At 38.7% G+C, this 23965-nt stretch overlaps 1 protein-coding gene across 4 annotated transcripts in view; it reads left to right on the top strand.

Moving 5' to 3' along the window:
- EEF2K (eukaryotic elongation factor 2 kinase) overlaps positions 1-20486 on the top strand; it is a 76502-nt gene extending 56016 nt beyond the window's left edge. For all 4 annotated transcript variants that reach the window (XM_036741461.1, XM_036741464.1, XM_036741462.1 and 1 more), the window contains 6 exons: positions 2279-2344; positions 3679-3813; positions 4068-4256; positions 7595-7719; positions 14668-14846; positions 18865-20486. In XM_036741461.1, the coding sequence (XP_036597356.1) occupies positions 2279-2344; positions 3679-3813; positions 4068-4256; positions 7595-7719; positions 14668-14846; positions 18865-18974 (804 nt within the window). In that variant the 3' untranslated portion in view covers positions 18975-20486. The remainder of the gene's footprint in view (positions 1-2278; positions 2345-3678; positions 3814-4067; positions 4257-7594; positions 7720-14667; positions 14847-18864) is intronic.
- Positions 20487-23965: the final 3479 nt, after the last annotated feature.

Here is a 23965-nt window from a genome sequence, read left to right as displayed (position 1 = left end):
TGACCAGGCACTACCCTCTTTCCTGGTAGTGACGATTCTCTGTCGCAGTAATTTCTGGGCAGAGACTAGGAAAGGGACTGTTTATTTCAGAGTTAGCTCTCAGGCCCATTCCCCTCTGAAATCCATTGCTGACCCAAAGTCAGGACACCTGGGAGCCTCTGACTTCAGTCTTTGTGTTTGGGTCAGGAGACCAGAGTGCCATTCACAGTCAATGCAACTCAAGCCAAACATTTTAACTCATGAAAAAGGCTTTGACTAAATGGTCTCTGAGATTTCCTTCTAGCTTTAAAAGCCTGAGATTTGAGTCACAAAAATGAACAAGGCGATGGGAGAAAAAGTAGGGACTGAGTGCGTGTATCAATAGAGTTGCTGATATCCTGTCCCCTTATTTCCTAGCATCTTTCATTGCTTCCTCTTTTGGCAGGAAAATAAAAAGAGTGGGGTCTTATGGGGGGGGCAGGAAGATGTTTTTTGTCCCAGGTAACAGTCAAATTTTATGTTGCAATTGGAGAACAGACTGTAGAATCCAGAAGTCACCTATCTTTAGGCCTCTGTTTCCTTGTCTATAAAATGAGGGAACTGGACTAATCTTTTTTTTTCACTTAAAAAATATCCTGAACTTAAATATCATATAAAACTAGCATCTCCAACTGCATTGTTTTTATTTATTTTTTTGTTAATTTTTTCAGTTATCAAGTATTTATTTTATCTCATTTTTATCTCCCCCACTTCACTAAAGAATAAACAAACAAAAGCAAAATTCTCATCATAAGAAATATACAGTCAAGCAAAACAAATTCCTGTCTTGGCCATATCCAAAAACATGTGTCTCATTCTGTATATTCTGTGTATTTACTCATTCACCTCTCTGTCAAAAAGTGGGTAGTCTGTGGGTAGTCTTATTCATTGTTCTACGGTCCTTTGGAATTGTGGTTGATCAGAGTTCTCAAATCTTTCAAAATTGTTTGTTTTACAACGTTTCCATATATATATATATATATATGTCTGTATGTGTATGTATGTATATACATATGTGTGTTTGTGTATCTGTATGTGTATACATATACAGACATACATACAGACATATGTATATGTACATATATAAACAGAAAGAGAAAATATACCTGAAAATATGAATCTCTATTATGTGAAGCTTGTTTTTTTGGAACTGGACTAGATAATAAGATCATAGGTCTAGAATTGGAAGAGGGACCATTGAGGTCTCTATCCTCTCCTGTTGCAATTGAGGCCACCCAGAGAAGTTGGGCATCTAGGCATCATGAATAGAGCATTTGGCCTGGAATCAGGAAGATTTACCTTCCTGAGTTCCAATCTAGCCTTGGACCCTTACCCTTGGTTAAGTCACTTAACCCTGTTGGCCTCAGTTTCTTCCTAAGTGTCATCTCTCTCCCCACTGCTCCCCTGCCAGGGGCTCACCATATTAGTTCCAGACATGATATGGACACCTGATTGGCTTTATCCCACAGCATCTCAGAACTCTAAAGCTTAAGTAATTCACCAGGCTCAGCCTCCCCCAGAGAAGGGTTCACAGGAGGGCCTGTACCACCATGCTGCACCTGACTATTGTTAAGATAATTTTTGATACAGTAATAACAACAGTAGTAGCTAACAATTATATAGCTGGAGAAGGAAGTGGCAAACTACTCCAGTATCTTTGCCAACAAAACCCCAAATGGGGTCATGAAGAGTCAGACATGACAAGAACAGTTGAACAGAAAAGTCAAGTGACTTGCCTACAGTCACACAGGTACTAAGTGTCAGAGTTGTGATTTGAAACTAGGTCCTCTGTAGAGCTGGTGCTCTTTGTACTGTACCATCCCTCCAGTCCTACAGTCCCTTCCAGATCTAATATCTAATGCAAGCCTAGGTGGACTATGCTAGCTCTTCATTACAACTCCAGTGGCATCCTGGCGACAAGGCTTTGTTCAAGAGTGGCTGCCCTCTTGAGGATGTATCATTAGAAGAGCCTTAGTTTCCATGGTCTGACCTTGGAACGATGGATATAAGTTAAAATAATAACAGAATGTTATTCCTGGGTCAAGGAATAAATGTGGTTTACCCAAGGGTGATTCAGACAGAGAACCAGCTAATCTGGTTTCTTTCGGGGATGGGAAGAAGTAAAAGGCGTGGCTTTTGAACAAGCCTCAGTCACAGATGGTTCATCCAGTTCCAGATCAAATGGAACATTAAAGGTGGGAGGCAGGAAGAGGAGAAGAGATACATGATTTGAATCGTATAAATCTTTGCCTTTATCTAGGCCCAATCAAATGGCAACCGGAAACAGTATGAATCTGATGAAGACAGTCTGGGCAGTTATGGAAGGGTAAATAACACTATTTCTTCATAAAGAATTGCTTCTTGTCCTGTGTGTAAAAGTGCTTCGTAAACTGGAATCTGCTATATATCAGCTGTGATTATCCACTGGCCATTCCCTTTCACATAACCAGTACTCTCTGGTTTACAGGGGCACCTCTACATTGGGTCATTTTTCCCCATTAGTTCTTTTTCTCAAAGGAAAGGTATTGTGACAAGTATTTATTGAGACCATATGCATGCAGAGCAAGGCTCTGTGAAGGACACAAAGGTTGTGACATGCTTGCTATCCTCAAGGAGCATATGGTCTAGTTTGGGGGGAGACAAGATACATGAAAAGATAACAGGATAGGACAGCAAATGTTTAAGAACTATGGAAGTTAAGAGGAGTTAAAGATGGTTTCCCACTTTGGTAGGAAAGGAAAGAGATGTGGGTTTTGAGGAATGGGTAGGATCTGAGTGTGTGGCAAGGATAGGAATCCCCATCTGGGGAAAATATTGTGAATAAAGGCATCTTTGAGGGACAGCAAATAGACCAATGGAGAGTTTGTGTATGGGAATGGTGAGAAATAAACCTAATCTTCCACAAGTTAATTTTTAAGTCTGTTAGGGACTCACTGTCTTAAGTGGATCCCATCTTGAGATTTTAATTTCCTCTGTTGCTTCCTACCTTTTGCACCTCATCCAACACATACTTTAGTGGGCTGGTTCCATTCTAAAACTTGGCCTCCCCAGCTTGTTGGCCTAGATCATAAACTATCTCTTTTTCCTTTCAAATGTCTATCTCGTTTTTTAACTGCTGGGCCAAATAGTGACCAAGAAAAATGGAGTTGATTTCAGTTTAGCCCATTACCATTTGATTTGAGAATCTTGCTAATTGTTTTTACTGCTATTGCCTTTATGGTGATTTATTTCTTATTTTTTAAAAAATGGAATGCAAGAGAAATTGGCTGAAAGTCATCAGTGGTTATAAAACTGAGACAGCTTATTTGGTGTTGGTTTTTGGAGTTATTCCCTGATTGGTCTTGTCCCAAGTCTGTAGAGTCTTTATACAGTGGCTGCTTTCAGGATTGCCAAATGTTTTTGTCAGTTGCTAAAATGTTCCATCTTTTTCCATGTTAGCTGAAGTGGCTGTGTTAAGGGTGATTAGGAATGGAGTGGTGTAAGTCTGCAACAGCCATATGAACCTAGCGCTTGCCTTTTCCCAGTACTAACCCAGGGTGTTTGTGAAGCAGTGTCTTCTGTGCTGAGGTTTCACCAGCCAGGTGAAGGTGAAATGCATTAACTCCCTGAGCATCTCTCCTCTTTCAAAGGTAAATGCTGTATTACATTCTCTTCTTCCAGGTCAGTGTGGAGAAATGGAATCTCTATAACTCTGCCAGGCTTCACCTCCAGAGGCCATCCTGTGTTGCTGTGGAAATGCAGAGACTTAATGATCTGGACCTTGAAAGGAAAATCGGGAAGTCCATTTTGGGGAAGGTATTGGTGATGTGCATTTGAGAGAAACAAAAAGGGGGAAAGATCTTTTGCATCACACCAAAGGGAATCTGCCCATCTAGCACTTATCATAAGCGATTTCTCTAAAGACTCAACACCGCTCCTTTGCTAATCACTATCTCTTGCAGGTTGACTTCCATGTGCTATCTCAGTAGGGATGAGTTACCTTATTAGATGCAGCTGTCAAGCTGCCTCCTCATAGGCCCTCCAGACTGATACTGTTGTCTGTGTGGCAGGTTCACCTGGCCATGGTGCGTTACCATGAAGGAGGGCGCTTTTGCGAGAAAGACCAGCCCTGGGATCAAGAGTCAGCTGTCTTCCACCTGGAACATGCAGCAGACCTGGGGGAGCTTGAGGCCATTGTGGGGCTCGGGCTCATGTACTCCCAGCTCCCCCACCATATCCTATCTGATGTCTCCTTAATGGTAAGAGATGGTCGGGCCAGGACCAAGGGGATGATTCCTGAATGTAGCTGTTGCTATGGTAACAGCTCCATTGACTTATGGGTGGCAGTGTCACCTCTTTTAGTCAGTTATTTTGGGAGATTTAGTCTCCCTATTTCACCCAGGCAGGAAGTACAGCAGTTACTCACCAGCCCAATCCTACTGATCATGGACACTTTGACCTGCTTTATTTCCAGCCTGGGCCAGTCTAGCCCGCTTTAGGCAGCCTAAGACACCCCTTCTCCCCTTCCAGGGGCTCACCATATTAGCGTGGTATGGGCACCTGATTGGCTTTATCTCACAGCATCTCAGAACTCTAGAGCTCAAGTGATTTACCAGGTTCAGCTTCTCCCATAGCAAGGTTCACAGGAGAGCATGCACCACCATACTGTACTTGACTGTTGATAAGATAATTTTTGATACAGTAACAACCACAACAGTAATAGCTAGCAATTATATAGCACTTAAAAATTTGCAAAGCACATTGTCTCATTTGATCCTCAAATCCACACTGTAAGGTCCTGGTGAAGTGGCTGCTATCATTACACAGTTATACATAAGGAAACTGCAACTTGTAAAGCTGCAACTATTTCTTAACATTTTAATTATTTGTATTTATTTCATTAAATATTTACTAATTACATGTAAAAAAAATCTTAGTGCTCATTTTAAAAAAAATTTTAAGTTCCAAATTCTCTCCCTTTCTCTTGCCCTGTCCCCCTCTTTGAGAAGGCAAACAATTTTATATCGATTATATGTGTGAAGTCATGCAAAACAATTTCCTTATTAGCTACATTGTGAAAGAACACAATAAAACAATAAAAATAAAGAAAGTGAAGAAAGTATGCTTCACTTTGAATTCAGATTCCATCAGTTCTTTCTCTGGAGGTGGATAGCATTTTTCATCCGAGGTCCTTTGAAATTGTCTTAGATCCTTGTATTGTTTAAGAGTAGCTAAGTCTTCCACAAGAGTTTATTATCTTTACAATATTGCTTTTACTCTGCAGAGTGCTCTCCTGGTTCTGCTTACTTCACTTTGCATCAGTTCATATAAGTCTTCCCAGGTTTTTCTGAAATCATCATGCTCATCATTTCTTTCTTTTATTTATTTATTTATTGTTTTTGGCAGGGCAATTGGGGTTGAGTGACTTGCCTAAGGTCGCACAGCTAGTACATGTGTCAAGTGTCTGAGGTCAGATTTGAACTCAGGTCCTCCTGACTCCATGGCCAGTGCTCTACTCACTGTGCCACCTAGCTGCCCTTGCTCATCATTTCTTATAGCACCATAGTATTCCATCATAATCATATACTTCAACATGTTCAGCCATCCCCCAATTGATGGGCATCCAATTCTTTGCCACCATAAAAAGAGTTACCATAAATATCTTTATACAAATAGGTCCTTCTCCCTCTTCTTTGATCTCTTTGGGATACAGACCTAGTAGTAGTCTTACTGGATCAAAGGGTATACACAGTTTTATAGCTCTACAGGCTTAGTTCCAAATTGTTCTCCATAATAGTTGGTTTAGTTCACAACTCCACCAACAGTGCATTAGTGTTCCCATTTTTCCACATCCTCTCCAGCATTTGTCATTTTCCTTTTATGTCATATTAGCCAATCTGATAGGTGTGAAGTGGGTACCTCAGAGTTGTTTTAATTTGCTTTTCTCTATTCAGTAATGATCTAGAACATTTTTTCATGTGACTGTTGGTTTCTTCTGAAAACTTCCTGTTCATATCCTCTTACCATTTATCAGACTGGGGAATTAAAGCCACACCTATTTAGGTGTCAAAGGCAGGATCTATACCCAGGTTCCTCCTGACTTCTAAAAGGTCCAGCACTCTCTCTTCTGTGCTTTTAGCTTCCTGGGCACATGGAATATGATTGGATGGGAGGGACTTTTTCTCCTCTATGACTAGGTGTATTGTAAACCAAAAGAGGTGATAATCACCATCTTGCTTCTCAGCCTTTTTTACATTGTGTAGCATGCCTGTAAATTTTTTGATTTGCCATGGGGAAAATATACATTTTATTGACCAAAAATTTGTGGATAAAGGAAGCCAAAGGGAGAGTTGTGAGGAAAAGCCTAACTGGTTTATACACCACCAGATAAGATGTCAAAAGACCAATATGTCTTGGCATGCTGCTTGGAGAAACATTGAGCACTTCTATTTGCCTAAAAACAACTATGGCACTTATCTGGACAGCACCCTAATGAACACACAGAGCAAGTGAATGCAACTTCCAAAGGGATCTCCCTCACAACTAGTAAGTGCCTTATCAATCAGTCATCATGCATTTATTAAGCACTTTCTGTGTGCCATGCTTTGAGGATTCAGAGGGGAGGAAAAAGCAAGAACAAGCCCTACCCTTAAGGAGCTTACATTCTAATGGTCATATGACATATACATAAATCAGTGTGTGTGTGTGTGTGTGTGTGTGTGTGTGTGTGTGTGTGTGTGTGTTAAATGCAGAGTAGATGGAAGTAGCCTTAGAAAGGAAGGTATTAGCAACTGAGAGGGTTTATATCTTGTATTTCTCTCCATGAAGTAATGGAAATGGCCTGGCTTCTGAAGCAGCAAATGCAGTAAGTCCTTTTGGCAGAGGAGCTCTGAATGAGAAAGAGGGATGACAGTTTTGGCAACATGAGATCATCAGGTTTTTAAGCCAAGGCCGGATACTGGGTGTAGAAAATCACCATAAGTACTGTTTGTGCTGAGGGAAGGCGGATCACTTGAATTTGGCAGGTTTCTTCTCAAGTATACTACTCCATTATCCACATCTTCTCTCCACGGTCTTCTTTTTTTGTCTTAGCGACAAATAGGCCAAGATTGCCATGCTCCCTGCCTGATGCACCAAAATAGATGTAGTATCATAAAAAGAGGGGGCCTGCTCTTCCAGACATGTATTTGTAGCCGATTCAGCAAGGAGATTATAATCAATGTCCAGCATTGCATATTGGAGATCATAGCATCATAAATTTAGAGCTGGAAAGAGATCTTAGAAGCCATTGGATGTATCTTCTTTCAATTTTTAAACGAAGAAACTGAGGCCTATAAAAGTAAATGGCTTTCCCAGGGCCATGCAGCTAGCAAATTCCTGAAGCAAGATTCAAAGTCAAGTCTCTCCTACTCCCAGGCACAGTGCTTGGAGTGGCTAATAATGTTTATTTAATTTCATTAAAAAAGAAAAAGCTTGATCTGCAAGATTCCTAGAGGTTCCTTCTTAAAACATGATAGGAAGAAGGAAAAAAGAGAAAGACAGACAGAAAGATCATATATATACACAAATAAATAATATTTTTGGTTGTGTTCGTTAGGAATCAGAGGAGAACAGAACAAAAGGATTTGATTACTTACTGAAGGCTGCAGAAGCAGGTGACAGGCATTCTATGATCCTTGTGGCAAGAGCCTATGACACAGGCCTGAACCTCAGCTCTGACAGGTAATAATAATAACTTGCATTTATATCAAACGTGATACTTTTCTGATTACAAATCCTGCAAGATAAGTAGTTTCACTGGCACCATCCCCATTTCATGTGCATGGAGAGAAAGCATGGAAGATCTGGGCTGACATGCAGCATCTGCCACATGCTATCTATCTGTGTGACTCTAGGCACTCCCCACCCCCACGCCCCCAGTGGCCTGGGCAACTCTAAGGCTGTAAGTTACAGAGAAGGTGCTACCCACATTGGTAGAGGGAGTTTCCTGATCCAGAATACCCTATCCCAGTGGAATCACAGATGTAGTCCCTATCCCTATACATAGAAGGAAATGGAGGCTCAAAGGAGTTAGGCCTATCTTAGTTTTGTGAGGCTAGTTTCAGTGCCAGAACTCAAACCCAATTCTTCTGACTCCTAAGTCTGGTACTCAGTCCACTGAACCACACTGCCTCTTTAGGGACAATGTTGAGTGGTATGGTTACAGATCCTGAAGAATCACAATGCACTTCAAAGAGCCCTGTCTTGCAGTGTGGGAATTTGTTTTGTTTAATTATTCATATTTGTTATAAGTGCTTAATTCTTTTTTTTTCCAGTGGAGGCGGATGAGGGGTGGTGTGAAGGAAAGGGTATCCAAAAAAAAGAAAAGGAAAAGAAAGAAAAAAGAGTCATTCAAGCATTTTTGAAATACACAGAAGGAAAGCCAGAAAGAATAACATACAAGCAAGACAGCTTTGAAAGTTATGTGTTGAATTTATTATGTACGTAGATATTTAAAAAAGAAAAGCAAACTATATAATAGAGATCTGTAATTCTCATACCACTTTTCCTGTCCTACTTATATGGAAATACCTGTATTATTTGGTGTTTACTAAGTTCCAAATAAAAATAAAAATTTGTAAATAGAAAAACACTGACCTGAGAACCAGGAGACCTAGATTCTAGTTCTGAATTTGCAATTAATTGTCTGTAGGCCACTTGCCCTCTCTTTTCAAGGAACAGAGAGTTTTACTTTGAAGGCAGTGGGATCACCTTTTTGTGACATTGGAGCCAGGGATCTGTGTATGGTCACTAAGAACTGTTTGTTAAGGGATCCCCTGAACTTATCTTTCTGAGTTGCCGTATTTTCCACAAACACTGGATATAATGTATACAGGAGACCCTGACTGTGTCAAGGATGAAGCCCCTTCCTCCCCCAGCTGACATGATTTATTATTTGCATCTCAAAGTGGACTCCCTGTGTGTCCTTGGGAGTCAAGACAGGCGCCAGTTGGTCTACACTAGGCTGAGAAACTGCTTATACAGCTGGGACCCTGTAGACAAGCACACCATCCTATCGTCATAGTGCAGCCATTCCCAGGGGATAGAATGAGGCTTTTGCTATCTTCTTGCTCCTCCCCTTCAGGAGGGGTTTTGTCCTTTTCCCAGCTTTACTTCACCTTACCCGCTCCCATGCTGTGCTCCTTTCAGTGGAGATTTCTGGTATCTTTTCCTTTCTCTGTCTTGCTGTTATAAAAATGCAAACTTCTCTGTGGATTGTGAACACTTCAGGCTCTATATGTGTGGCCGTTGCTCCTGTAATGCACCTCATTTTCATGAAAGTTTCATGAAGTTGTGATTGCCTTTTGTCAGAGTGTTATGGCTGTTGTGCATACTCATGATGTTTTTGATCTCCCAACACCTGAACAGACATTCCAAAGTTACTTTCCTAGTAATGGTTGATGGATTTGCATTGACACATGTATCCTCTCTTGCCTAGTCCCCCTCCTGCCCAAGGATGTGCAGTTATAAAAAGCACAGAGTTTAAGGAACAATATGTATATGTATATGTATATGTACATAAATTTTATATGTATTGTAGATATACAAACACACACACACACACACACACCAGGGTATATACTGAAGCCAGGTCATACTCCCTCTCAAAGGCTATTGATTAAATTTTCAGTGTGAGGATTTATACCTTGGAAATTAGTAAAAGCTACAAATCAGGGCTTGATTTACTGTACTGTCGATCGTATATACTTGAGAAAGTGATCAAATAAATGTCACTAGTGCAGATTAAACTAAAAAGTGTATCATGGATATATATTCCTTTCCCTCTCCCCCCCCATCCTGTTGTTAAACATTTACTAGCAGACCCCCACTCCCCCTCCTGTAACCAAGGAACAAAACAAAAACACCGGAGCCACTCAGGGAATGAAGCCATAGCCTTGGCCTCTTTGTCCTTGTCTACTCTCTACTGAGCTGAAGTGGGCAGGAAAGTTGTGGTATAGATCCATTTAAATGCCTTGAGGGGGGTGGATTTATTGTGGAATGAGAAACTTGTTTCCATTAAAAAACCTTAGAACTCAGATCAATACATTGACCAATCTTAACTCCAGATAAATGATGGTGAAACAATGTAATTTTTAAATCTTTTTTTTTTTGGGGGGGGGGGAGGCAGTTGGAGTTAAGTGACTCATCCAGGATCACACAGCTAGTAAGTGTCTAAAGCCAGATTTGAATTCAGGTCCTCCTGACTGCAGGGCCAGTGCCCTATCCACTCACTGTACCACCTAGCTGTCCCATAATGTAATTTAAATGGAAAGAATCAATGGCATTTCCAATAAAATGTGTTTAGTTGCCAGTGAAATCCTTGTAAGTTATGTTGGGTGCTAGTTAACATGATGTGTGGGCAGAGTAATGTGTACAGTTAGCAGGTTCTTGAGTGGCCTTATTTATTTTTCATCTTTACAAGAAGCTGTCCCCACTTTTGGTGGAAGGGTAGTGGACTATAGGTGCAGATTAAGACCCATGCTGTCAGATATGGTTAATTTGTCTGATTTGTTTAACTGAATTTCTTAGTTACAAAGGAGTTTTAATTGGCAGGGGAAGCAGTATAGGGGAAAGTAATAGTAATATTGTTTTAAAGACATCAGTTAAACTTTTAAAAAGAGATTTTTAACCATAAGTCTTCAAGATCAGGTTAAAAAAAAACCAGTGAAAAGTCCAGAGTGTCCTTGAGCCTAAAATCTTTATGAGGCATGTTGAGGACTTAAGGGCAGAATATTCCTGATGGGGGAGATGTGGGAGCATGTATTTGTTAAAACATTTTTTACTAGTACCTTTTGTTAGGTAAAAACATAACTTTTTTTTACATAACTTTAATTTCTATATATGTCCCTGTCCTATCAAGCCATCCCTTTTGACAAAGAATGAAAAGGAGAGAGAGAAAAAAAGTTCAGCAAAACCAATTAATCCATCCTCATTCTTAATAGTATTTGCAATATTCCGGACCCACAGTCCCCGTCCCCCACCATCTTCAAAGACGAAAGTGAGGTATATTTTCTCAGCTTTTCTGTAGGGCCAAGCTTGACATATAAAATTATACATCATTTCCTTTTTGGTTGTTCTTTTCATTTACATCGTTTCAGTCTTGTGTCTTGTTTAACTGATTTCATTTATTCCCTCTATCAATTCCAATGTCTCGGAAAGGTGGTCTTCATTTATTCACTTGTTAATGGTAGGAGATGGCTGAGTTTTGGAGATACAGTATTATGATAGGGTCAATTAGCATTTACTGAGTATCTACTCTGTGTCAGGCACTATGCTAAGCATTGGGAATACAAAAAAAAAAAGGATCTCTCCTCTCAGGAACCACGTAGTCAAACGGAGGAGACCATACTAACAACTGTGTACAAACAAGATATGTTCAGGATAAAATGGGGAATAGTTTCCGAGAAAAGACACTAAAATTAAGGAGAATTGGGAAAGGCTTCTTGTGGAAGGTAGGAATTTAGCTGAAACTTAAAGAAAGCCAGGAGACAGAGAAAAAGAGAGAGAGCATTCCTTCTAGGCTGGGGAACAAACAGTGAGTCAGGAGATGATATGTTAGCATTCAAAGAGAACCCTAGAATATTACAGCCAAAAAGACTCTAGCCCAAACCTCTCAGTTTTGAGGTGAAGAAACAGAAAGGTAAAAATTACTTTTCCAAGGTGAAGTGAACTAGAGTTGTAGGCCCCTTTGCTTGGGTTTCCCACACTTGAGGAACTAGGTGAAGAGTGGTTTATAAAGTAGTTATTAAAGCTCTTAATTAGCTCACAAACCACATTTGTAGGTGGAGCTTTTTCATTTTGCTTTTTTTTAAATGGTGAAGCAGACATTCACTGGGAGTGAAGCCAAGGGAACAACTGTTTCGTACCTCTGTTGGAGTGCCAGGCATTCTGGAAGGACGGAAAAGCCATTCTGTCTGCTTAACACCTGGCTTTCCTCTTATCTCTTCCAGAATGATCTTGGCTAAATTCCTTCTGGGGCTAAAATTTCTCGCACTTGGTGTCAGCTCTAAGGAGGAAATCTTTAATCCAATCCTGTAAGAGAGGTGTAATGAACTCTTTCCAATGCTAATTTGGATAAGGAATTAGCCGAGGAGCATTTGTTTCTTGTCAGAAGGAAAGGAATGGAGGAAATGAGGTAGAAGTTGGGGTTTTTGATGTTCCAGCTTAATTGATCAACCTTCTTTTCCCAAAAGGCTCCATTAGAGGATCTTGTGGTCTAGAGGTGACAATGAAGTGTGGTCTCTTCTACCACAAAACCTAGGCTAAGCTGTTTCTTCTACCCACTGTGAGAGACGATCAGTCATTCATGCTTTGTGCTGGGTGCCAGGGATACAAAAGCAAAAAAAAAGGCACAATGTCTGCCCCCCCCTCAGCTTATATTCTATGGGGAGAATATATAATTATGTACATATTAAGTACAAAGTGATTAGTGAGGGAAGGCACTAGCAGTTGGAGATCAGGAAAGGCAAACTTTAAAATTATGTTGTCAAATTCAAATAGAAAGAGATCCCTCAGGGTGGCATATTGTCCTAGAAAACTACAAATTAACATTATATATATTGTATTGCATTTTTATTTATTTTGTTAAATATTTCTCAATTATATTTTACTGTATTTCCCCATGTATAAGATGTACCTTAATTTTGGGGCCCGAAATTTGAAAAAATAACGTATTTTATAAAGTTATTGAACTCAAGTTTTATTCATCTGCTCATAGCTTTCAGGCATCTTTTGGGCAAGTCTGGTGCGTATACACATGCTTAGTCCATTCTGTTTTATGAACCTGAAGCACCAATTGTGGCCTCCTTTGAAATCAGTAACTTCTTTTTAATCAGCAATTCTTGCCTCATGCTGAACCATCTTTGTGGACACAGAAATTCCAATTGTCCTTTGCTCTTCAATCCATATCTTCAATTCCCTCTAAAACAGGCCATTTTGCTGACTTGCCTCTCATGGCCTTCTTCTGCCGTGTCATTTTCAGTAGGGTTAATTCTTCCCATAGCCAGTCTCAGATTGTTTTCTCAGTTGGAGGAGGACCAAACTTAATGTTCAGTGGCACAATTTCCATTCACTTTTGCAAACTGGATCACTTTTAACTTGAATTCAGCATTGTACGAAAATCTTTTCTGATCATTTCTGGACAGAATGCGGCAAAACGTAATCTAATATATCGGTAACAAATGCAAAACAATGAGCACAAAGACAACAAGCGCGAAAAAGCAGGAAATGCAAGTGAAAAAAATCTACAACAATGACCTAAAAACAAGTGCGAAAAAATAGGAAATGCAAGTAAAAAAATCTACAATCACTGTATAAGATGCACCCATTTTTTAGACCCCAAATTTTTCAGAAAAGGGTGAGTCTTATACATGGGGAAATACAGTAATTTGGTTCAGGCCACATTCAGTTTGATACCTCTGCTCTAGAGGCCAGTCAAAATAAGTCTAATCCCTTCTCCACATGCCATCCCTACAGATAATTGTCATGACAGCTGTCATGTCCTCTTCCTTGAGTCTTTCCTTCTCCAGATTAAACATGCCTTATTCCTTCAGCTGATTCTTAGATCATATCCTCAAGGCCATGAAATTATCCTGGTTGACCACTTCTGGTCACTCTCCAGTTTATCAGTGTCTTTCTTAAACCATGGTGCCCAGAAGGGAACACAATACTCCGGCTGAGACTAGACAGGGACAGAGGTACAAGGGCACTACCACATCTCTAATCCTGGAAGCTGTACCTCTCTTAACACAGCCCAAATTTGCATTAGATTTTTTAGCTACTGTATCATGCTGCTGACTCATATTAAGCTCGCAGTCCACTGAGACTTTTTTCAGCTCTTTTTCAGAATAGCTCTCTCTCTCCAGCTTCCCATCTTGTACTTCTGAAGTTGATTTTGTCAACCCAAGTGCAATATTTTACAATTCTCCATTTTGAATTTAATCTTCTTAGGTCCAGCCCATTGCTGTAGCCCAGAGGCTCTTAAATCATGGTACAAAGACTCCTGGGGGTCCCCAAGAGACTTTCAGAGGTCCACAAGGTCAAAATAGACCATAATAATACTAAGGTTACATGCCTATTAAGATACTCCTTCCTTTTCTAATTACATGTCTTTGTGAGCCCAGACTTTCTTGAAATACTTCAATCAAAATAACATAGTCCAGACAATTAAATGCTGCAGAAACAAGAATCCATTTGTCTTCCGTTAAGCCAGACATTATAGATTCGCAATATCAACAAGATTTAAATCGCTACTCTTCTTACTAAATTTATTTGTTCTAGAAAATGGTAGTTTTTTTCATAAAATGTCATTTATACTAATGTATAATAGGCTTGTTATATTTAAACAAATTAATAAATATTTTTTAAAATTTATGTGTTTTAATTTCTAATATAGTAAGTATTGATAGAGATAACCTATATAAACAAAAGCTCTTTGGAAGAGTCCTCAAAATTTTTAAGAGTGTAAAGAGGTCCTGAAACCAAAAAGTTTGAGAACCACTGATTTAGCACCATTGTGATTCTCTTGGAGCCTATTTCTATCGTGGATCCACCTGTATCTTCTCTATTACATAGCTTTCCTCCCTACTGCTTTGATAAACATGCCTCTTTTGTTTCTACCTCATTCCCCAGAACACAAAACTGGAAGGAGGCCCTACACTGGTATGATACTGCATTAAACACAACAGATTATGATGAAGGAGGTGAATATGATGGAATACAGGATGAACCCCGACACACACTCCTGGCAAGAGAAGCTGAAATGCTACTTACAGGTGGCTTCCAGCTAGAGAAGGATCCAAAAAAATCAGGTAAAATGGCTATTTCCTTTATCAGGTGGAATGGGTGGAGGGGAAGCTTTGGCCTTATTGGTGGTCAATTCATCAAGTCTTTCTTGAGACTGTACTCAGTACCCAGCACCATGTTAATTTTGCAGTAGCTGTAAACTAAGTATAAGATAAGGTCCCTGCTCCCAGGGAATTTATAATTCTGTTTAGAAGACCTAAGTAAAATACAAAAGAATGAAAGAGAGAAGTTATTGTTGAAACTATAAATGGGGGAAAAAATCCATTTTGGCTGGAGTATTCTTAAGAGGCTTCATAGAAGAGGAAGGTGGACCTTGAATGATGGAGTAGGATTTTCAGAACCTCTTGCATAGCTTTGTAGCCTTTTGTTACTACTTCAGGAGAACTTTAAACACCAGCATTAGGGAAAACCAGAGCTAAAATAACATGAAATGGAACAAGAGAAGCGTTCCCACAAAAAAACAGGCCCAAAACAAGGGTACTCACTTTCATCATTAATAAATGACATAGTATGAAAAATGTTGTCTATGTGATCAGAGCCAAGAAACTTAACATCTCCGTGGTCTAGGCAATTCTTAAAAACTACATGATAAAGAGAAGGTACCAGCCCGTAGAGGAATTTCCTTATCCAGGTGTTCCTTTATCAAGAAGGAACTAGGTGACTAGTGGATAAAGCTCTGGAACTTGAGTCAGAGGGACCTCAGTTCAAATCCAGCTTTAGACCCCTCCTAGCTGTGTGACCCTGGACTTAACCTCTGGTTGCCTCAGTTTCCTCATCTGTAAATTGGGGATTAGCACCTACCTCCCAGGCTTTTGATGAGGCTCAGATGAGATAATATTTGTAAAATATTTGGCACATAGGGCTATGTAAGTATTAGCTGCTATCATTATTATTATCAGTAAAAATCACAAATCCATTCTCTATCGCTAGGAAAAATCCTAGCAATAAGGCAAGTAAAAGCAATCAGGAGCATTAACATGTTAATGAAGAGGTCAGAATACCATTTTTTTGTAGATAACTTGATAGAATAGTTAGAAAATCTACTGCCCTCAACAAGAAAGACTAGACAAAATAAATGAGCTTAGGTTGCAGGTTATAAACAGTTTTTCAACTGTCTGGTAATCTTTTTTTACTTTGAAAAATGTATCATTTTATTTGTATACTTAAAAAGTTGTACATTGAAACTTACAATAATCAGTTCTGTAAAAGCTACTTACTTATCACTGGAAGAACTGCCAAGGAAAAAGGAAGGTCTTACCTTTTTTGATCATTAGGAAAAATTAAAGGAATAAACAAAAACACAGTAAATTTTTTTTATTTAAGAAACTTTTTCTGCATAAAAATTTTATAAATACAAAAACAAATTCACCAATTTCTTTGAGTGCTAAATAAATATCTATTTAATAAACTCCAACTGAATTTCTCCAGCTAGCATTGGTTTAGCACTTTTATTGATATGCAAAAAACTGTACTCATTCATGTGTAGTGTTCAAAAGATGTGCTCATAAAACAACTCTTAGTCATTTATGGTTTCTAAAACTGTGGTAAAGTAGAGGATTTCATTTATATTGATAAAACTCCCACCATGCCACTGAGTCTAGAAAAAGTAAAAGATGAAAAATAAGTCAAAGGTGTAGAAAAAAGTATTTCTGGTAATATTCTTACTCAGCGTCTTCATTCCAAGAAGCTGTGGTCTCATTCCTTCATTCAATAAATACTTATTTGCATTCGCATATACTGCCAGTAAAGACCAAGAAAATGTTATAAAAACAAGAAACCCCATTTACACATTAAAAAAATTAAATATTTGGGAATTTATATACTTGGCTCTTAATACAGTCTTCCTAAAGGAAACTCCAAATCAATATCAAAAAGTTAGATGAAAATGGAATAATATTGTTATCTTAACTGTGGTGGGTTTATAAAATTTTATCTTTTGAGAAAGTAGGAAAAAATTTAGAAGATAATGTAAATGGATTCAATTATATTAAATAAAATTATGTAGAACAAAAAATCTAAATAAAAAAGAAAGATATGTGTGTATGTAGTGAGGGTTTATTTTCAGCAAATTTAGAAGACAAGAAGCAGATATTTAAAACTTACGATGAGCTAACATGAACACTCATAGGAAAACACCCATTCACTAATGAATAAATGTAAAAGAATATACACAGATAATTTTCCAAAGAATACATGCTGATCTCAACTAATCATTTGAGGAAAAAAATGTCCCATCTGCTTAATAATCATAGGTGCCCAGCTGGCAAAAAAAAATAAACACAAATTATGAAAATGTTGGTGGAGTTATGAAGAAACAGGTATACTCATACATCTCTGGTAGAATTACAGATTGGTGGCATCTTTTAGCAACCACTTCCATTCTGACAAATCTGATGGAATCATGAAGGCAGCATACATTTTCTAACATACTTAATGTGTAGTTTTGAGTGACTATGCTTTTTTTAAAAAAAAATTGGTTTTCTATTTTAATTCAATTTTATTTTATTTCCAGTTCCAAATTCTCTCCCTTTGGTCTCCCCCTCCTCATTGAGAAAGCAAGAAAAACAAAACCCAATAGTCAGGCAAAATGAATTCCTGCCATAGCCATGTCCAAAATATATGATTCAGTCTGCACTTTGAATCTATCATCCCTATCTTGAGTTGGATAGCATGTTTGTTCATGTATCCTCTGGAACTCTGATTGGTTCCATTATGTTCCTAATCCTTTAAAGTCGTTTGTCCTTACAGGATTGTTGTTATCTTATAAACAGTTGTCCTGGCTCTGCTCACTTCACTTTGCGTCAATTCATATAAATCTTCCCAGGCTTTCCTGAAACTATCCCCTTCATCATTTCTTACAGCACAGGAGTATTTCATCATATTCATATACCATAACTTGTTCAGCCATCCTCAACTGATGGGCACCCTCCCAGTTTCCAATTCTTTGCCACCACAGAAAGAGCTGCTATAAATGTTTTTGTTTCTCTGGGTCCTTTTCCTCTTTCTTTGATTTCCTTGGGGTATTAGACCTAGGACTATAGACCTAGGTACCATTGGGTCAGAGGGTATGCACAGTTTAATAACTTTTTGGGCAAAGTTCCAAATTACTTTCCAATATACCTAGCTTCATTAATGTGCCTATTTTCCTACAGTCCCCCAGCATTTATAATTTTCCTTTTTTGTCAACTTTGCAAATCTGATGGGTGTAAGGTCATACAGTACCTCAGAGTTATTTTAACTTGCTTTTCTCTAATTATTAGTAATTTAGAGAATTTTTATGTGACTGTGTATAATTTATTATTCTGACCTTAAAACTGCTTATTCATATCCTTAGACCATTTTTCAATTGGTGAATGGTTCTTTTCTTATAAATTTGAATCAGCTTCCTCTATATCTTAAAAATGAATTCTTCATCAGAGAAACTTGCTGCAAAGATTTTCCCCCCAGTTTACGGTTTCCCATATTATTAAGCCATCAAGCACATCCTAGGATCATAGAATCTACTTCCACAATGTACCTGAGCCATTCTTACATAGAATGGGAATCAGGAAGGAGTATTTGTATATTGGAACTTTTCAGGAAAAGGGGAAGCATTTATTAAACACCAGGCACTATGTTAAGCACTTTACAAATATTATTTGACCTCACAAAAGCCCTATGAGTTAGGTGCTGTTTTATTATCCCCATTGTACCGAAGAGGAAATGAGGCCAATACAAGTTAAATGACTTGACGACCAGGGTCACACAGCTAGTGTTTGAGACTGCATTTGAACTCAAGTCCTCTTGACTTCAGGCGCAGAGCTCTCTCCACTGTGCTACCTAGCAGTTCATGGTTCTTCCTGGCTCCTTGTCTTAACAGCCCTGAAAAAGAGAAATCTTTTTCTGCTAAGTCTGACCTAAGTCTTTTCCACAGCAAGTTTGGCCCTTGGCCAATTAAATCTGGTTTTCTTTGCCTGCAGTTGTCTTTGTAACCCTATTCAGAGGATAAGTTTCATTCCTTTCTTACGTTGCTTTCTCTTTCAGGTGACCTTTACACTGCAGCTGCAGAGGCTGCCATGGAAGCCATGAAGGGCCGTCTAGCCAATAAGTACTATGAGAAGGCCGAAGAAGCATGGGCATTGATGGAGGAATAGCCCACTGAAGTTTTTACCACCATCCTTGTACATATTGGGCGGGGAGGGATTTTTTTTTTCAAAAGCTGGAAGGGAGAAAAAGACTTTGTTCATTTGTCCCTAAAAATGCATTTTTAATGTGTTGTGAAACTGACTTTTGTATTTCACATTTGGACTTTTGGATTTCCTTTTGCTATAAGCAAAGAAACATATACATGCCTGTGAAGGCAGTATATTGGTTGGGGTGAAAGAGGGAAGGGATAAACAGAAGTAGTGTCATGAACTTAGACCTACTTTTTGAGGTTATATTACCAATGAACATAATCTTTTTTTAAAATATATTTTTTAACTGTTAGAATTGAGTGAGCTTCTTCCTTTCCAAGAGAAGAAGCTATATATGTTGAGCTGTGTTCACTCCTTCCTGTCTTCTGTGAACAATGTTAATATTTTGGTCACCAAAACAACCTTGGCCGAATGGAGGAAACCTTAGGTTTCATGACTCCAAAGACTCTTTCATTTCTTGAGGTAGGAAGAATCTTCAGGTTTGCCTTCCATGGAAAGCATACTGATTGGGGAAGCTATTAAGTTTGGAAATAGTCTGAAATAAAGTTAGAAAGTCTCCTCCTATGGAATTATTCCTCCAGATTTCCATGGGTGCCCAAGTTAGGAGGGAATGTAGTTCACTTAAGCTCTTTCCACCATGGGGAGCTTTCTGCTGATTTTCTCTCTATTCATTCAACTCAGATGCCTTTATTTTTAATGTTTTGACTATTACTATTACACAGCAAAAAGAAAAAAATATATATATATATACTATTTTGAATTATATTTCCTTCAGCAAGCTTTTAAATAAGAGGTTTGATAACGTATGCAACATATTTCTACCTCCAAGTCTTAAATTATCTAGTGGGGAGCAGGATAGCTAGAAAGAAAATGTTTGAGAAAATGATATTGTTGCATGTTTGAGCTTTTTTTTTTCATCCTAGTAGAAATTTATTCAGCATCTTAATGTAAAAACAAACACACCACACCACTGAAGACCTTTGTATGGTATACCATTCCTGGCCTTCAACATCCATCAGATTTTCTTCATTATTACCTTTTGTCTGAATCGTCACTGATCTGAATGTAATTTTCAGCTCCCTAGTTCCATTTATAGTCCATTGAGAACTGTATTGCAAGTAAGGGAAAGACTTGTTCATTCATACTCAGCTTATTCAGTTTGTTCACACATGGCCAGACTGAAATTTATCTTTGCTTATCCAGTTTTCTCTTCGGAGACTGAAAGTTAATAGTATAAATAAAATTTCAGGGCAAGTGTTTTAAAAACATGGATAAGAACAAACTTATCATTTAGTCTGAAGCACTTTAGTAGCATCCATCTCCATGGAAATAAGCGATATGCTAATTACAAAGCATTTTTATCTGGTCATTGAAGAATGTCCTCTAAGGAATACTACTGGGAAGCACTTTTGTTAGTCTGGTTTGAATTGCTGTATGTCCTTGAAAGTAATAAAAATTCATTTCTTTAAAAAAAAAAGTATGTAATTCAAAATTTTTGCTACTTAATCCTATTGAAGTTTCACTTACTGTATGGGTGACAGATGTGTTATCTGGCCACTAGTTTGATGTGACTGTTTTTTCCCCTCTGTTTCTGAAACTAGATTATAAATTAATTTAGAGGCCAGCTGGTGTAGTGGGAAAAGTGTTAGAATCCATGTCAGGTTTAAATTCTTGTAGTTGTAACCATGAACAAATCACTTAACTTATGAGGTAGCTAGGTGGCGCTGTAGATAGCGTTATGCCCGGAGTCAGGAATACCAAAGTTCAGGTGTGGCCTCAAGTGGTGTGACCCTGGGTAACTCACTTTCCTCTGTTTGCCTCAGCTTTCTCATCTCTAAAATAGGGATCATAATAGCACCTACCTCCCAAGTTGTTGTGAGGACCAAGTGAAATAATTATAAAGCACTTTCCCTATATAGATGTTAGTTATTGTTACTTTGTCTAAACCTCCATTTCCATATCTGTAAATTAAGGTTAATAACACATGTAGTACAGGTAAAACAAGGTTGTTGTGAGTATTAAATGAGATTAAAGCACTATGTGAATCAGGTATTATTATTTAGAGTAAGGACTGAATCTTTCTATCTTCCATATATATCATCCATCTTTGTACAAAGTAGTTGCCCAATAAATTCCAGGTAAGTGAGTGAAGGAAGAAGATTGAGAACCCACACTAACCTCTCCTCTTCAGATCAAGTCTTTAGTCAGGTTTCTTCTCTTGCTCTTCCAATTATAATGGTGCCTTAGTCAGGATCAGGAGGTAGAATTAAGTAGCCTTATGTTTCTTTGATGTCTTAGAGACTAGGGAAGTTTAAGCAGAAGTTTCAGTCAAAGCCCTTTTTTGCATATTCTTTCAAAGTCTTTCTGTGTTCAAGAGCTGCCTTTCTAAAGAGGTAGAAGAATTTACTCCACTTCAAAAATTCCAGTCTTCTGATGTCAAGTGGGCTGCATTTCTATCCGATAGTTGCTGGTAGCCTGGCTAAAGTAGAAGGTGCCACCTCCACAAAGACCCTGGACCTAGAGAATTGAAGGGGAATTTTACAGGTCACCTAATATCAACCTCCTTATTTTACAAATGAGGGAACTGAGGTCCAGAGTGGTTCTAATGCTAGTTCATGGAAAACAGGGCAAGTAATTTGTTTCTGCTAGGGTCAGTTTTTTTAGAGAAGACTACGAGGTGGTTTGAGCCCATGAAGTCAATTTGGTATGATTACCATTCAGTGGGAGTAGCTAGGTGGCAAGGTGGATTGAGTGCCAAGTCTGGAGTCAGGAAGACCCATCTTCCTGAATTCAAATTTGTCCTCAGACATTTACTAGCTATGTGACTCAGGGCAAGTTGCTTTACCCTGGTTGCCTCAGTTTCCTCGTCTGTAAAATAAGCTGGAGAAAGAAATGGCAAACCACTCCAGTATCTTTGCCAAGAAAACCCTAAATGGGGTCATGAAGAGTCAACTGAATAACAAAGGTATTCAATGGCCTGATTTGTCTGAATGCAAAATAAATAAATAAATGATGGAGCTATTTAAATGTATCACAAATAACAAAGTAAAAATACAGTGATTCTGGCTGTTGAAGTCTGCTTCTCCTCAGGTTGGGGATGATGGAAGGGAGGGAGAGTAAGATAACAGGACTGTGAAATTAACTACTTAAGTGAATCCCAGGAAATCAAGGTAAGGATTGGCCCTTGTTAATATTTGTTTGCCATCTGAATTTCATTCTGGCACAGTTTTCTTACATTGCACAGGTATGTTCAGCTTGTGTTGAGAGTAGTGGGGCAAAACCTGATAAGGTCAGCTGGCTCCTTGTATTTCTTACTCCTCTTAGGCAAGCTTTCTGACTAAGACCACATGGACCCTTTATGTCTGGGAAGATGGCTTACATTATTTGGTCGTCCCTTTGTCCCTCCAAGTTCTAATTCATCCCTCTGAATAAGGTCACTTCTTTCATCTCTTTCTTTGTGTTTTCTGAAGACAGCCAGTTGCTTCATTTTAATCATGATTCCTTCCTGGTCCCCTATAGGGTCAGAATTTAATGAACCAAGTAAATAAAAAGCAGTGATTATTTTAAAATAGAAGTTACACATTTTAGCCAATTTGGAAGGCTTCCTTTTGTCTCTGAAATCTTTTACAGAACATTTCTTCCTCCTGTTAGCATAAGAGACTCATCTGGCATGTTGGTCTTCAACAACCCTCAGTGACTCCTTAGCACCCATAGGAGATAATACAAACCACTTAAGGGCCTCAGTGATCTGGCCTCCAACCTACTTTCCAGCCTCATTTGACCTTATTCCCCCACAATAATGGTTCTCAAAGTGTAGTCTGGATGTCTCTGAGACCCCCTTTTCAGGGGGTCAAAACTATTTTCCTAGTAATACTAAGGTATTATAATTCCTAATACTGTTAACATTGATAGATATAACCCACATAAAAGCTAAGTGTAAAGGGACTGCAGAGGTAGGAGGTCCACAACTGTTGCAAATGGCACATATACCAGTCAACCCATTATGCTGATTCTTTTCCTCTTTGTCTTTAAAAAATGCTATTTGTTACATAGGATGATTCTCAGGGAAGGAGAGGAATACTGGGGAAAACTACGATGAGACCAAAAAAAAAAAAACCAACATCAATGAAAACTTATTTTGAAAAAAAAAAAGTGAAGGGTGGTCCTGAGACCAAAAAAGCTTGAGAACCACTGCCTGATATGAACTCCATATTCAGCCAAACTGGACTACTGGTTATGCCCCCCACATTTGTCCTGCACTCTCCCACTTGGGTGCATTAGTGTCTTACTCAGACACTATTTGGCCCTAGGCAAATCATTAAGCTCTGTGCCTCAGTTTCCTCATCTGTAAAACAAAGGAGTTGTGCTCAATGGCCTCTAAAGCCCTTCCCAACTCTTAGTCTATGGTCCTATTAATGTATGCTCTTCACATCCCTACTTGTTCAACTAAAATAATTCAAGAAATATGAAGTACCTACTCTACCTACTGAAATCTTTGAAGGAAGTCTCAACTCAGGCATGACTTCTTCCATATAAACTTCTCTGCTCCCCCTTACTGAAAGTGATCTTTCCTCCAATTGTTTCATAGTACTCTGTCTGAATTTCCCTTTTGGCCTTATCATATTCCAACTTTTATCATATTTCTAGCCATCCTTCCCTCTACTCTCTGGTCTTCCACCATAGTTTAGGCCTTCACAACATTTGCCTGGGCATTAACTTCCTCACTAGTCTCCCAGCTTCCAGGGTCTTCCCCTTTCCAATCCATCTTCCACAAAGCTGCCAAATCAAGATTGCTAAAGCACAGGTTTGACTATTCTGCTAGTGAAGCTTCAGTGAATTCTTATTGCATTTAGGATAAAATAAAAACTCCTTAGTTTGGCATTTTTGATGTTCAATGGTTTCAGTCGTGTCTGACTGTGACCCCTTTTGGGGGTTTTCTTGGCAGAGAT

Source organism: Trichosurus vulpecula, chromosome 1 (genome assembly GCF_011100635.1).
Source record: "Trichosurus vulpecula isolate mTriVul1 chromosome 1, mTriVul1.pri, whole genome shotgun sequence".
NCBI classification, from domain to species: domain Eukaryota; kingdom Metazoa; phylum Chordata; class Mammalia; order Diprotodontia; family Phalangeridae; genus Trichosurus; species Trichosurus vulpecula.
Note: the sequence above shows the minus strand (reverse complement) of the source record. Positions and strands in the feature narration are given on the sequence as shown.